Consider the following 16,744-nt stretch of genomic DNA (forward strand, 5'->3'; position numbering starts at 1 on the left):
GTGTGTGTGTGTGTGTGTGTGTGTGTGTGTGTGTGTGTGTGGTTTATGAGAGGAAAAAGTCCATCCTACAAAAAGTAAAACGATATTTTAAACATTTTTTTTTACAGGGGTGAGGACTTTGAATGTACCCATTCAGACCTGTTGTCATTTCAGTTTCAAGTCCACGATTTATTTCTTTGTTTTTAAAGATGTAGAAGTGGGAAATGGGGTGACATTTAGTGTTCAAATGTAACACTAGTTCTCTAAACTTATCAGCAACGGTGGTCCTCACTCCTTATCTGGAGTTATCTGGACCGCACAAAACATGGAAACAGGAATGTGTGTGTGTGTGTGTGTGTGTGTGTGTGTGTGTGTGTGTGTGTGTGTGTGTGTGTGTGTGTGTGTGTGTGTGTGTGTGTGTGTGTGTGTGTGTGTGCGCGCGTGTGCGTGTGTGTGTGTGTTTGCGCGTTTGTGCGTGTGCGTGTGTGTGTGTGTGTGTGCGCGCTCGCATGAACGTCTGCGCGCGCCTGTGTCTGTGTTTTACTATTGACCAAATGGCTCCGCCTTATTCACAAAGCGACAGAGAAGGAAGAGGAAGGAGGAGGGGGAAAAAGTGATACGCACCTCTCAATCCTGGTAAGAAGAAGAAGTAGAAGAAGTAGAAGAAGAAGAGGTAGAGGAAGAAGAGAAGGAGCAGAAAGAAGAGCAGGACATTTTTTTACGCGCCATTGAAGTCAACAACGGGACAGCTTCCAAGCTTCGTTCAAGCGCCACCAACGCCGGTGGGAATCGGGATTAAATTGCTGTTGACATTCGTCAAGAGGTGGATTATGATCCAAATCCGAGGCGGTTTGAAACGCGAGTAGCCTGCGATGCTGCTTCCGGATACGACGCTCTCACTGTCACTCAGCATCCACCCAGGAGGTACGAAGTGTTGAGATATCAAGATTCCATCCAGCAACAAAAAAATGCTCATATTTGTACATCTGTGCCCCCCCCAACAACATGTCGAAATACGAGATTCCCCTCAACTCGTCCGTGTTGCGTTCACTTACTTCTTCAAACTATGTAACTCGGAATGTTGTCACAAATGGGATTAAAGCGCACAGAAAAGGAAAAAAAAAGTTCACTGGAACTCAACGTTCCCACAGCGATTGTGAAACCTGGCTAGTAGATCGAGAGTTAATTTTGCGTAAAATATCACCCGCATACGTAAACATAAAAAGGATAATCACAGAGTTTCTAATGGCCATTCTTTACTTTTGTATTTTTATGCTGCATTCGGATGTTTTAGTCGAAGAAATCTTGAAGTGGCGGAGGAAGGAGGGAGTATGTTAGTGATGTGTCGTTCGCGAACGAGCTGGTTCAAAGAGCCCGATATCTGAAGTGAACGAAGAGCACGCTTCCAAGAAGGAGCCGGAAATGGGACCCGACTCCCCCCCCCTCTTCTCTCTATTCCCCGCCCCCAATCTTCGGTTAAAGCCGCACTTCATTGGTCAAGATGAGTGGTAGAGGAGGGAGGGGAGAATCACATTGTGCTGTCATTATTCAATTATTATAATTTTTACTAGTTTTACTAGTATTATGAAAAGCAAATTCGTGACAGCTGATCAACAAACCAGAGTAACCACAGGGAAAGCTAGTGAATGCTCTCTGCGCACATATATATAAAACCATATAGATATAGTGTGTTTTTATACATTTTCACATAATTTTGGTAGTTAATTTAAGCAACAAAAAAAAAAAAAACTGAAGAGCCATTTGGGATTTTAGTGAGACGATCCAAAAGAACCGGCTGTCTGAAAGGAGCGTGTGTGTGTGTGTGTGTGTGTGTGTGTGTGTGTGTGTGTGTGTGTGTGTGTGTGTGTGTGTGTGTGTGTGTGTGTGTGTGTGTGTGTGTGTGTGTGTGTGTGTGTGTGTGTGTGTGTGATTGTGATTGTACTATTGTCTGGACACCGAAGGGATGGAGATTGAGTCTGCATGCAGATGTGTTGTTGGCAAAGGACATCTGCTCTCTTCCCAACTGGGCATTGTCACAAGACGGATGGAATTTCGCTAGTATGTTCATGGAACAAAGTCAAAATGGCGAAGTTGGCGGAGTTTTTAAAAGAGGGAAACGTTTCAAAGATTGCAGAAAACCCCTGTGGGTGTTTTTTTTTTTCCAGATTCACTGGATCACGGATTATTTGGGTGGTAAAAGTACAGTATATACCGGTCATTAGCTATCTAGCATTCTATTAGCTAGCTAGCTAGCTTTCTATCTTTTTGAGTTACTTCCGGGTTGAGTGAACGTTGGCGAGTGTGGCTGCCGCTGCTCACCCACAGAAAAAAAAACTTATCCCGTGACTGTAAAGTGACCTTGAGAGTTTTGAAAGGCGCTTAGAAATGAAATGGATTATTAGTATCATTACAATAGTACACAGGTGTCAAAGTCAAGGCCCAGGAGCTAAATCTGGACCCCCACATCATTTGATTCGGCCCGCAAAAGAAATCAAACTTGTGAAATTTCATGACGTTTGCTAAAGCCATTTAGTCTTTTTTGTCTTTTCTCTTGACTTTATTTGTATTTATTTTTTCCTCTCTTTACTTATTTTTATAATAATAATAATAATAATAATAATAATAATAAAATAATAATAATAATAATAATAATAATAATAATAATACATTCAACTTATAAGCACCTTTCAAAACTCTCAAGGACACTTTACAGTCACAGGATAAGTACATATAAAAGTATTACTTTTGTGAAATCTTGATACCGAGGAACTATGTTGCATTGACGCTTTATGTTCTGTTTATGACATCTGTAAGCAAGAAACTTTTTTGTATGAGTGGTGTCATTAATTACTGTAATTCACCTTGAACAAAATCCGCTCCGATTTTGCGGGCCATAAAGTATTACTTTTGTGAAATCTTGATGCCGAGGAACTATGTTGAAGTAAGGCTTTATTTTCTGTTTATGACATCCGTAAGCAAGAAACCTTTTTTGTATGGGGGGGTCATTAATGACTGTAATTCCCCTTGAACAAAATCTGCTCCGCTTTTGTGGCCCAAAAAGTATTAGTTTTGTGAAATCTTGATGCCGATGAACTATGTTGAAGTAAGGCTTTATTTTCTGTTTATGACATCCGTAAGCAAGAAACCTTTTTTTGTATGGGGGGGGTCATTAATGACTGTAACTCCCCTTGAACAAAATCTGCTCCCCCCCACAAAATCACTCCACGCAATTTTCAACAATGTTCTTTCTCCCTCTGCTGTCACGTTTTCGATTCGCCCACGTCGGTCTTGTGATGATCACATTCTCCATTTTGGCTCGCAATGCCGATTCCCCTGGACTCCGTTGGGAGTTGAACTTCCTGTCCCAGCGGTCCGCTTGTGTTCCGATATGAAAGCGACAAACACATCGCATGTTTCTTTCACAATGGAATTGGCGGCTTCTTGTTAGACCTCTTGATGAATCACCGGAAGGAAACCCCAGACGGGGGGCGGGGGGGAATGCAAAAAGAATTAATAAAAAATAAATACATTAGGAGTACCTTACCGACGACACTATTGGGAAAAACCTCTTGATTACTTAATATTTAGTTCTCCTATTTTAGTGGATTATGTGCATCCAATTTTGTGGCGATACTTTCTGGAAAATAACATGAGATCCATAATGGAATATGCGGATCAGTTTTATACGAAAGAACTAGCGCAGAACCACATGAGACCATCAAAACAAGCGTGCCGATTCCGTTTAGTGAAAAGGCACTCACGGATGTTGTCGCGCTTCACTTGCCCGACTTCCGTTTCAAAGGCCTTGTCACGATTTGTATATTTTTAAAATAAATGATTCTTTTGATTGCTTCAATGGGTTTACGCAATTGATATAACGATGAAATATCGTCCGTATTTTCTGCGCTATATGGCGCACTGAAACTCATTGCGTTTTCTATTAATAATAATACATTTCATTGATAAGCGCCTTTCAAAACTCTCACCCGCAGAAAAACTGATCCTGTGACTGTAAAGTGACCTTGAGAGTTTTGAAAGGCGCTTAGAAATGAAATGTATTATTATTATTATTATTAGAAATGAAATGTATTATTATTATTAGCTAGCTAGTTAGCTTTTCTCTCTATTTAAGTTATTCCAGGTTGTTGGCTATCTATTAGCTATCTACTAGCTGTATAGATAGCTTTCTGTCTATAGAATTCCGGGTTGAGTGAACGCTGGCGCATGTGGCTGCCGCTGCTCACCCGCAGAAAAAATATCCTGTGACTGTAAAGTGTCCTTGAGAATTTTGAAAAGCGCTTGGAAATGAAATGTATTATTATTATTATTATTATTATTATTTATTTGCTATGTTTATTTCCTATCTATTTGCTATCTATTAGCTAAGTGGCTGGCTGGCTTTCTATTAGCTATATGGCTATCTGGCTATCTACGTATTAGCTATCTATTGGCTATTAAATGTCCTTGAGACTTTTGAAAGGTGCTTAGAAATGAAATGTATTATTATTATTTATTATTATTATTATCATTTGGCTTTGTTAGTGCTTTGTTACAGCTTCAGCAGTTGTTAAAGCGCTATATGTTTTTTTTTTCTCAGCAAGTAAGGAAAAATGAAGCCATTTGTAAGGTCACAGGGTCACGCAGGTAATGCGGCATTCCTGAAAACGGTTTTTTTTCGAGAATGCCGCATTACGCCCGAAACAATAACGGTTTCATTCCCAATGTCTCCCGTGAGAGCCATTTCCCAAAATTTGCATTTACAGGCTCCGAGACACCGACAGTTTATCCGTTTTCATTTCAAATCACCGTCGCGTAATTGCGTCCATAAAGGCTGGTGATTTTTATGTATGTAAATTTTTATTAATCATTATTGGTCCAACCGCAGCGAATAGCGCACTCAGAAACGATCATTTTCTGCCTGTTATTAACTCACGATGACCAGCGGTGATGAGGTGTGGATACGTATTTACTCTTCCCGCTATTAATGACTGTTGGAATTTGCTCAAACCACTTAATAACCTCGCACGAGTTCCTCGTTAACGACCAGCCATTTCCCTCCAAAGTGCCGCCAATGGCTCGCATTAACAATCAACGTTGTTGGACGAGATGGAAACGAAAGGGATGCGCCACCTGAATATTGCGTACACGCATGCTGCGGCGAGAAGCGTTATCATGAGGAAACCGTTGTTAGGCTGACAGCTCATTATGTATTCGCGGATGGACTGAAGGACGCGCAAACTGATTGGCTGATCGCTGCCGGCCCACTTTCTTTAGATACACCCGCATAATCGAATGACACGACCGTCCAAAGGTAATAACGCTCAGCGCTGATGAATTTGACGTGTGGTTAGATTACTGCCATTCAAAGAGTAATAAAATACTGTAAATACGGCATTTTCCAGTGTATAAGGCGCACCACCAATGAATGGTGTACTTTTTCCATATATAAGGGACACCTGCGTATAAGGAGTAGGGTCATCTTTCGATGAAAATCAAGGCTTTTGGGTGCGCCTTATACACCGGAAAATACGGGACATCTCATGTACTGTATGTTATGGTTGTTTCCCTATTTTATGTACATATATGTATATATATACAGTGATACCTTGGCTTATGAACTTAATTGGTTCCCAGACAGAGTGTGTAAGGCGAAAAGTGTGTATCCCAAAAAAATATTTCCCATAGGAAACCATCAAAATGAGAATAATTCGTTCCCAGGTCCCCATAAAACATAATTGTCTACTTTCTAATTTTCTAAGCCTTAAAACCTACTACACAAATATTGCCTTTTTATAATAGTGCCTTATTTTATGTATAATAAATGTGCTATGGTATTGTAATTAAAGAAATAAACTGTGCTGTATAATGAAGTAGTTTTATTGACCTTTGTGATGGTCATTGATGACTTGATAGAATGGAGTGGCCGGTTTCATCAGCTTGCAAACACTTGATGAGGAATGTAGCCTTCTTCCACCATCTTGAGGAATGATTCCTTGTAAGCTTTGGCAGCTTTATCGTCAGAACTGGCTGTCTTACCATGACGAATTACACTATGAATCCCTGTACGACGCTTAAAGTTCTCGAACCATCCGTGGTTAGCCTTGAAATCATCAATGAATGACGAACTTCTAGGTTGCCTCTTGACGTTATCCTAGTGAAGAGCCGTGCTTTCTCTGCGATAATTATACCGAGTTCCTCATCAATTGTATTCTGTTTAGCTGGGTTGATAGCTTTTTGCAAGTGTGCCGATGGCTTGTGCGGGTTATTTATGAAGCCTGATTGATGGGATATTTTGACCTTGCAGTCTACACTCTGCCTTTGAACTATCAAAGTTGAAACGAGTCAGAATGTCACTGTTTTCTATCCATTTTCTCACTCTCTCTGTCATCTGCCTATCTATTTTTATTTGCAGCTCTGTGTTTCTGTAACCCCCTCACCAACTACTGCTGCGTTCTTGACCAATCACGTGCGTCTTTAACAGAAGAATGGGAGTGGGGAATAGAGGACGATAAAAAAAGTCGTCTGCCATTTCCTTGTTAGGAGAACGGGCTCGTTCGCGAACGACACATCACTCATTGTGGCAGCTCCGTGTGTATCCCGAAAAATAGTTCGTATGCCACGATTAAATTCTCGTGAATTCAACGTTCATAAGCCGAAAAGTTTGTAAACCAAGGGGTTCGTAAACCGAGGTATCACTGTATACACGCACACACACATACATACACACATATGTATAGTGTGTGTGTCAAGGCAGAATTATTGTGTGGGTGGCCAGTAAGGGCTGAAAGCATTGGCATGCATCTGGTTTACTTCACTCGCTTGTTTTGTTCCTTCTTTCTTTCCTTCCTTCCTTTCTGCCCACTCTCTCTTGTCTGGGCCTCGGGAGAAAGGTGGCACGAGGAGGTGGAGGAAGAGGAGGAAGAGGAGGAAGAGAAAGGCTTGGCATTGTCTCGCCGCAAGTGTCTTTTCCAAATGCGGCTGGCTGACATTTGATTGTGTCAGGTGGACGGGAAGGGAAGAGAAAAGTGGGAAAATGCTCACTCGCTCTGCATTTTGTAAAGCTGATCGGGAGAATTTATTTTTTAAAGGACAACCGACGCCACCGGACAAGTTGTGTCCATAATTTGTAAAATCGCTTCAAATGACTGAGCGTATTTTACAAAGATTCCACCGCATAGAGCTATATTTTACCTTTCAAGACTTGCGCTGAATATTCAGGAAGTCTTGTTTTTGAGTTGGTGACGATTCCTGACGTCACGGAAGGAACGCCCCTGACCGAGAAAGGACACACAATGCATTTTGCGGTACTTTGTTTGGTCTGAAAACTTCGTGTTGATGGCGAACGTAGAAGGAAAACATAAATAACATGATGGTTAATCGTTGTGTGTTGCACCAAGACAACTATTTGATATTCACTGACAAAAATTCAGCCCATTTCCACAGAGCTTTGTCGCCATCTTCTGCATTTTTTGTGTGCTACATATCTGTCCAGAAATGCCTCAAAATGACACGGAATAAAATCCTTAATCGATTGCAAACGTGTATGCTTTCCTCTTCAGAACTATTTGAATCATATTCATAATTGGATGAGTAGCAAGAAAGCATCTTCTCTGAATCTGAAGCCATTGTTTTGATTCTCCAGCAAGGCAAGATGTCTTGGCGTGACACCACGAACAAGGGGGCGGGACCTTCTGAAACTGGCCACTTCCCGGTTCAATTTGAAGTATTTTTAGGCACTTTAAGTAATTTTTATTGGTGTTTAATCCCAACAAATAGCACGGTTGCGTTTGTGTGGCTTTGGCAGTCTGTGTTATTAAATGATGATGTGGAAAAACTAAATTACTCCAGTGGAGATTTTAATGGCTGGACTTTGCCGGAGTTCATTATAAGTAAAGAGCTGTACAGGCGGGGTGAAGGACGGCCGTTGGCCTCCACGAGTTTGTCTGCGGCAGCGCGATAATGTCGCCATTATGCGTTTGGTCTGTGACTTACGCATTATTGTAAAAATGTGCATTTGTCAGAGTCAGCGGCTAAATGCGCCGCAGTCCGTTTTCGAGCTGATTTCAAGAGAAGTCGAAGAGGGCTGTGAATAGCTTGTTTGTTGACAATGTGATTGATTCTAATGAGCTCATATTGTTTTGTTTTGTTGTTAGAGGAAGTAGATACAGATACCAAGTACCAGTATGTGATTATGTTGTTGAGTCTTCGCAGTTGTGATCAAAATATTTTTCAGCAACACAACACAGGCATTTTTCTTGAACTTAAAGTGATGCTAATTTTAATGTGATGCGCCGGAAGTAACTACAGTGATACCTCAGCTTACGAACTTAATTGCTTCCCAGAAAGTGTGTGTAAGGTGAAAAGTTCGTCTGCTAAACATTTATTTCCCATAAGAAACCATTAAAAATGAGAATAATCCGTTCCCGTGTCGCCATATAACATAAATTTCGACTACATAAGCCTTAAAACTACACAAAATATACCTTATTTTATGTATATTTTATGTCCCTCAGGTCCTCATCCTCCCTTCACCTCTATGTGCCCTCTGCCCGTCTCACCACAATGGGATGCAGAGCTTTCAGCCGCTCTGCTCCCAAACTCTGGAATTCACTTCCACCCAAACATCCGTAATATTGACTCCCTCCCTATTTTCAAGTCCCACCTCAAAACCCATATGTTTAAAATTGCTTTCAATGTCTAGTTCTAGTCTGGTATTATTTATCATTTTACTTATGGTTTTATTGTTGTGTGCTTTGTTTTTATTGTTTTTATTGGAAAGTGTCCTTGGGTGTTTTGAAAGGCGCTTCAAATTAAATGTATTATTATTATTATAAATGTGCTATTGTATTGTACTTAAAATAAACTGTACTGTATAATAAAGTCATTTTATGCCCAAAACGGTTAGCTAGTTAGCCGCTTTTGCTAACTGGTTTGAACTTGAGGCAGCCATTTTCCTCAGCCCACTTCACTGACCCCCAACTTCAATTTGAACTTCCCAAGAAGCCGACTTGAGACATAAATGTGTGGAATAAATTCGACAGTGCCCCCCCCCCCCCTCTCGTAATGTCTCCGCAAATGGCCGCGTAAAATTCCATTACCGTGCCACCATTTTGTTTGGCTTGTACCTCACTATTCAACATCCCAATTATAACAGTGGTTAAATATGTCACCATAGAATCGTATCGAGACTGCCTACAGCCTTCAGGAAATGAGTTGTGGAGGACAAATACGCAGGAGGGAGATGAGCGACACTCTGCTTACCCCCCCACACCCCCCGCTGTGTTATTCACTCCCATCTTTCACGCTTCATGTCTATATTTTGCTGATGCAACCACATCCTATCTGCTGACTAACTGACTGACCCACATTCCCTCTTTTGGGGGTGCACCCACTTACCTCCCCCCCCTGAAGACATCACTGCCCCCAATTAGAAGATAGCTCTTTCAGGGTGCATCACTCACTGAACGTAAATGATCAGGAAAATGCCTTGTTTACTCATTCGCACCACTCACGGTCAACCCGCCGACCCTCCCAAACCTTGAGATGTCCCCTTTTATCTGTGGCATTTAGCTCCCGTCCATTGGTGAATTTACCGTGCGCTCTAAAACACCCTCTAGTGGAAAGATGGCACTTCGACAGAGGACTGGGTCATTTATCTCATACAGTGAGTGATACCTCAGCTCAAGAACTTAATTGGTTCCCAGAAAGTGTGAATAAGGCGAAAAGTTTGTCTGCCAAACATTTATTTCCCATAAGAAACCATTAAAAATGAGAATAATCTGTTCCCAGGTCCCAATAAAACATAACTTTCTACTGAATAAGCATTAAAACTACACAAAATATACCTTATTTTATGTATAATAAATGTGCTATTGTATTGTAAGTAAATAAATTAACTGTACTGTATAATAAAGTCGTTTTATTTAGCTTTGTGATAGTCGTTGATGTAGTTGTCTTTTGATGATATCCAAGTAAAGTTGCCGTGCTTTCTCGGCGATAATACCCTCACTCACACTGTCCCCTGCTAGCTGATTTTCGTTAATCCAAATCAACAGAAGTTTTTCAACCTCTTCTATTGCCTGAGACCGTTGCTTAGACAACACAGAAACACCCTTAGACACACGTAGCAATGGTCGACTTAGCATACTGGGACTGGGGCGCTAAGTCACACAAACGAACACCTCGTTTGTGTTTTTCGATGATCTCCTTCTTCGGTTTAACACTAGCCAGTGGTGGGGTCTTTTTCGGTCCCATAATAGCAAAAGTACTCCACTCGATAATAAGGGAGGTGTGGAAAACTAGTCCGCCAGCCTTGTGGTTTGGTTCGTTTGGCAAAAACTAGTTTGTTAGCAAATACTGTATGCTCGCGAATTTAATGTTCGTGAGGCGAAAAGTTCGGCAGCTAAAGCGTTCATAAGGCGAGCTATCACTGTATTGTTTAGCCCTGACAAAAGGCCGAACATTTCCTCTGAGTTATTTTAACCTGCTTTTGTTGACTTTTTTTCGTAGAAAGCCGCTAAAACAACACATTGAGGAACGTAAAACTTCGGATGTGACGCGAGAGACTTACAAAGTATGGCATTGACAGACAAGCATAAAGTGAAACGCCAACGACTGGACAAAATTTGTGAAGGTAAGAAAAGTCTACTTTTTCTGCCAGAAGAATAAATTACAACTACGCCGGTTTTCGCTGTTGTGTTATATGTGTGCATTTAAGGGGAGTGGTTTCGGGAGTGATGTCAAATTTTTCACAGTTTTTACACGACGATGAGACGATTTTCTGAAGTTTTCCGTACTTTAACTCCTTATCGATGCGCAGCAAAATTAAGGACCTGTGAGAAAAATATTGAACGTTATCCACACATTTAATTTCACTGTCAAATTCCAAGTCAAAAATGACAAAAATATTATATGTGCAAATATTAGCAGTGACGTTTTGAAACGATTGCAGATTTGGAATCCTCGTTGAATTGCAACAAAAGCTGTTTTTGTGAAAATCCAACCAAGAGGTCCTCAATCACAAGGCACCAAAAAACATAGAAATTGACCCAGCCTACCTCGACTTGAATTGAAGACATTCACACGTTTATAAAGATACGATTTTACCTCGATCCACAGTCCTCATGTCATACAAACGTTCAGTCTGTTAGGCCTTTGATTAAGATGCCAAGAAGCGTCGGAACGGCAGTAAGGGAAACGTGGCAAACACCTGTCATGGCCATGGCTTCCTCCCTCCCTCCTTATGTCCTCTCCATCTGCTTTCCCAGCGTGTATTTTGGCACAAGCTGCGGCGCCGTTACCCGCCATTTCAGTTGTCCCGAGCTCATGGACGGTTTGCGGGAGTGCTCGTATTTCCAAAACGGCACAGCAGAGTTGGTTCGTTATAACGATTCCGGCATGTTAGTTGGCAAAGTCCGACGGTGACGATTAGACTTGCTAATGTATGGCAATCAATCATATGACACACTGTTTATTAGGGTTGGACGTTCATAAGGCGTTCTAGTCATGGAAATAAATCGTCATCTGGCGTGTCATGAAAAACGGCATTGGCGTTGACGCGACTTGAAAGGCTCGCAATTGTCCGTGGAGGTACCTGATCTAGCCAAAAACCAACAGCCTGATGAGGGTCCCGTATTGGCATCCGGCTCTGCTATGAAGTCACCAGGGCGAGTTCTAGTTTTGATACCACAGTCACTACACACACCACCCCTTTCTGGGATTTTTCCAGGCTCTTGACCAAAAACTACTCACCCTCTTTCCAACCCCTCAAGCCTCCATTTCTCAGAGGCTTTACAGAGCTGCAGGGAGGTGCTTATAAACCTCACACTGTGTTGTGTCCAAATCGTGCAGCTAATTTGTGTGTGCGCCGCGTGGCTTCCGAAATTCTGTGCTCAGATTCCTACGGAAATCTCCTTAACTTTTCCAAAATAAACTCCTTAGTATTACACAGACCCGTTTCCTCCGAGGAGGCTGGTTTACGAACATTAAATTTACGACTTTGTTATACTGTACAGTTTATTTCTTTAATCATAATACCATAGCACATTTATTATACATAAAATAAGGTATATTTTGTGTAGTTTTAAGACTTAGAAAATTAGAAAGTAGAAAATTATGTTATATGGGAACCTGGGAACGGATTATTCTAATTTTAATGGTTTCCTATGGGAATTTTTTTTTTGGGATACACACTTTTCACCTTACACACTCTGTCTGGGAATCAATTAAGTTCGTAAGCCAAGGTATTACTGTAAATGGACTCCTGCACCTTAGCTGCTCCTGGCATCTGGCACAGATTCGCTCTACACTCGTAGAGTCGAGATTTGGCATTTGCATAAAGCAGTTTTATCGATTTGTCATTCAGATTATTTTGGGCTATGCGCCATTTTTGTCGTCGGGGTAGGTTTAGTAGAGTTGATTTCCGGGGGAGGGAGGCAGTGGCCAGCAGAGGGCACAATTACTGTCTATCGTCATAAAGCAATAGTGGTCGGTGGTTTATTTACTCAGCTGTTGAGAGTACAGGTGGGGAAAGGTCTTTCTTCTGGGGTACTTTATATCGGTTGTCTTCCAGATTCCGAAATAAGCAAAATGGAAATGATGCAAGCTACGTATTCTTTCTCTGCGGCCTGGTACTCAATGGCGACCTTTTATTTTTAAAGCCGAATGTTATTGGTGCAATGGATTAGCGGATACCCCCACCCCACATACACCGCCTTGTTTTTTGCTGTTATTTGCAGATTATAAAGCACGTACATTATATACAAATGTATCAATGAGCAATGACACTCACAGGTTACGGTTTTACGCAAGTGGAGTCAGCCGTGTAACCCATTTCTTATGCACAAGCAAGCTCTAGAGAACTGAGTAGGACAGTGAATGCGAGCTACAGACACACAAGGTTGATTCCGGACCGGACAGTCAGCAGTTGCGTGGGGGGGATTCTGCAGCTAGCGCGAGGCCTGGAGGATTACTGTCCAATCAGAGTGGATTTGACATTTACAGACAGCGCATGGGACTTAGCGGAGAGAAACGTATTTCGTTCCATCACGGCGGGATTCAGCGCACGCCCTCCGCTGGGAAAACGGATTGGTAAAACCTGTTGCCGACACATCATCACTATCAGGTAGGTGACAAATTAGAGGTGCGTGAGGGGTTCCTAAGGCTTCTGGATCCTTGGCCCAATCGGTTGGCAATCGTCGCTGCCGTGTACAAATGTTTGTGGTTTGCGTGACGTCACGATGAAGTGGAATTAAAGAGGCTTTAGTTGTTTGTAATCCCTGGTAGCAATCGGCGGGGCGAGTAAAATGTACCAAAGAAGGGAGAGATAAATCCCATTGGATTAGTACAAGCCCATCCCTACATCTAACCCACCCTAGCCCCTCCTTTTTCTTTTTCTTTTTTTTATCGACATTTTGTGGCTCAATTGTGCAACATGTCCCGGCGTAGATTTGCCTAGGTTGTGTACAGCCTTTGTGTGGTTTGTGGTGTGTTTATGTGCGGTGTCCTCTTTCCAAGCCAACATAACCGGAGATTAATTATTCAAGGACTATCAGTTGGAGGAGGAGCCACCTGAAAGCACGGACATTCAATATTCCAAACGGATATCAGGTGGAACCGCCAAACTCTGCTTAGTCTTCTTTGAGAACAGAAACGATCTGTTTCCGTTACATCTTTTGGTGCTACTACACTCAAAGACTTTGTACAAAACAAGCGGAGTACTTTTTACCCTTTTGTACGGTACCGACTTTGTTTTTCCACATTTTTCTCAAATGCTTGTCACCAACAAACAGTTAAGTCTCGGTCGCTCCCACAGTTGGGACACTTTAGGGGGGAATGAGAGTCAGTGGGACAGAGCTGAGAGTGTCTACGAGCAGCAGGCAAGAGTAGCTGGCCGACGGAGCTCTCTGTCATACGGAGAGGGGGGAGGAGGGTGGTATGAGCCCTCTGCAGGGGTGCGTCCTCCTGACCTGGATTTGAAGCGGGATACGTATTCCTACCAAGACTACGGACAGATTTACCCAGGGGGATTGAGGAAGGGTTCTGTGCCAGACTTGAACCACTTCGAACGAGCAGGCATGGCTCACAGAGGATCCATCCCACATCAAGATTACTACCCTCCCGATCCGGGTATGGCTCCTCGTGCACCTGAAACCTTTTACCGGCTTGAGCACCAGGCTCCTCCACCTCACCCCCATCCGCTCAGTAGGTCAGGTTCTCATTTTGGCTTGGCTCCCGTGGCTCGTGTTGGGTGGGATCAAACTCAGGGTGGGAGAGCAGGACCTCCGGCGCCCCCGTCCAATTTACCTCCACCTCCGACGACTCCATCTTACGATGTGAATCGGGCTTACACGGAACCCGGTGTTCCCAAGATGATGCCTGATACTCAGCGCAGACCCTCTCGGGATGCATCCCCTGCTCTCTACAGCGTAGAACATGGATCTCCTCGATACGCAAACGAGCCTCCACCTCTGGCAGGCCAATCCGTCTATACTGATGCTAATGGTCGCCCGTTGGATCCGCAACAGGCTGCTACTTGCCTAGTGGTGGATCCTTCCAGTCAAGGTATGATGATGAGGCAGGAGACAGCCTCGCCCTACACGCTCCAGCAGCAGCAGCAACAGCAAATACAGCAGCAGTATCTTCAACAGCAGCAACTTCAACAGCAGCAGCTTCAACAACAGCAAATACAACAGCAACAACTACAGCAACAGCAGTTTCAGCAGCAACAACTTCAACAGCAGCAGGAGCAGCAACTTCATCAGGAGCAGCTCCAACAGCATCTGCAACCATCTTTGCCACCTCCCAACACCGTAACCATCCCCGACCCTAAACCCCCTGTGGCGGCTGCACTTCCTCCTGCTACACCGGCCCCCTTGCAGACCGCCGCACTTGCCCCTATTGCACCCACCATGATACAGGCAGCGCCAACTCCGGCCCCTCCAACTGCTCAACCTCCCGTACCCCTTCCCGCCCCTCCACCTACGGCCCCCCAGACACCTTTACCCGTGGATCCCAAGAGGGCAGCCGATCCAGAATTTCTTGCTTTATTGCGTAATGAGGGCATCTCCGAGAGTACCATTTCCTCGCTCATTCAACAGGGATTTGACTCCACGAGCATGCTGGCTGTTATGGAGGATAACGATGTACGCACCGTAGCGCCCAACCTCGGGCAGGCACGGGTACTTTCTCGAGTGGTCCACAACTGCAAGCGACCGACTGAGGCGCCGCCGGTTCCCTCTCAGCCCCAGACGCCCATGCGAGGGCGTTCAAATAGTTTTAGCCATCGCTCGGATGTTTATAACCAGCAGCACCACCACCAACCTCTACAAACACCACAGGCTTTGAATGTTGACCCTCACCTCATCCCCCCGCCGACACCTGGGGCCATGCAGACTATTTCGCCAAGGATCGGAGAGGTAGTAGGCAGAAGGCCCAGCAGTGCACCCTCTCAGCAGCTCCTGGAAGCCTCCGGAGGTTACCCAGGCCAACCACCTCGTTCCCCAGGGCCATATGTAGGTGCCATGATGCCCGTTCATTCAAGACCCATGTCCGCATATTCGTCTGGGTCTGGATCTGCATACCCCGTACAGGGTATGCAGATCATGTCGCAACAGATGACCGGATCAATGCCTGCTATAGCCGGTTCCATCCACCCCATGCCAGGAATGCCCCAGCACATGCCCGTCTCCATGCCAGCTTTACCTCAAGCGCCGCAGCAATTACCCAAAGCGTATTCCACCAATTACACGGTGCCCATGGAGCTAATGAAGAGGGAGCGCAGCTTATTGTCGTTGTCACCCATGCACAGCCCTCACCCGAATTCTCAGCTCCTCCGGAAAGGCGGAGGACCGGTGGCTGACAATGTCCTGGTTCCTGTGGGAAGCTCCGTTCAAGGACAAAGCGCCATGGTTGCTAACCAGAAGCTAAGTCGCCGTACCGGTCCACCAGTCATCGTGTCCACAATGGCTTCTCCAGACACAAGTATACCTTTATTTACTCTTGTCTGTGTAAGCTCTCAGTCGTACAGAAGTGGTCCATCGATGAAAAGGTTTCTTCAGCCGTCATCTGTACGTTTTGTCGGCCGTTTTGCTTCTTATCCAGGATGCTTCTTCAGCGAACTAAAGTCTTGCTGGTAGTTTGGGCCCTATATATATCACTACTGTCCAGACGTGGCCGTGCCGGACTCTGCTATGATTGGTCCCTGCTCTCAGGTTGGGAGGAGTAGAGGACTACTCCCTGTGGCTCCACTGATTGCTGAAGAAGCATCTTGGATAAGAAGCGAAACGTCCGACACCTTCAAAGAGTACAGATGACGGCTGACGAAACCTTTTCATCCATTTATACTTGACAACCTTCATCTTATTGCGTAAAGAACGTTTTCCTGGATTTTTTCCTGTCCTAAAAGAAATCCTGTCAGTCTATTCCCTAGTGTATTTTTTCGACATGTATGGCTTGTTTGGCAAAAAGGCGCTTGTCAGCCTTCTTCATAGGACCACCTCCGTTCCTGTGTGCAGTTGCAGCCCAGTTACGTTGGCCGCTATCTTTAATTCATTGGGACTTTGAGGCATTGCTTTCTTAATTTGCATTTGTTATGGTCTGGCATCGTTGGCCACAGTCTCCTCGCTAGGATTTATTTCTCATTTCACTCTCATTAGTGTGCAACATTGTCAATCACTGAACCAAACGGCGGCGCAGACGGCTTTTATGCAAGCGTAATCTGCTGTGGCGATGGGGACATTGCACAATGGCAGATGTAGTATCACTG

General features: G+C 43.9%; 1 protein-coding gene across 4 annotated transcripts in view; it reads left to right on the forward strand.

Annotated features, from left to right (window-relative positions):
• The first annotated feature begins 580 nt into the window (after positions 1 to 580).
• Positions 581 to 16,744, forward strand: part of ctbp2a (C-terminal binding protein 2a) — a 41,944-nt gene continuing 25,780 nt past the window's right edge. The window contains exons 1-2 of one of the 4 annotated variants that reach the window (XM_089011632.1): positions 581 to 903; positions 10,489 to 10,612. In XM_089011632.1, the coding sequence (XP_088867758.1) occupies positions 10,555 to 10,612 (58 nt within the window). In that variant the 5' untranslated portion in view covers positions 581 to 903; positions 10,489 to 10,554. Of the gene's footprint in view, positions 904 to 10,488; positions 10,613 to 13,395; positions 15,961 to 16,744 lie in introns of those variants that run through there. The other 3 variants (XM_089011630.1, XM_089011629.1, XM_089011628.1) reach the window with 3 other exon arrangements.

Source organism: Hippocampus bargibanti, linkage group LG13 (assembly GCF_051943395.1).
Source record: "Hippocampus bargibanti isolate YZ-2025 linkage group LG13, ASM5194339v1, whole genome shotgun sequence".
Lineage (NCBI taxonomy): Eukaryota > Metazoa > Chordata > Actinopteri > Syngnathiformes > Syngnathidae > Hippocampus > Hippocampus bargibanti.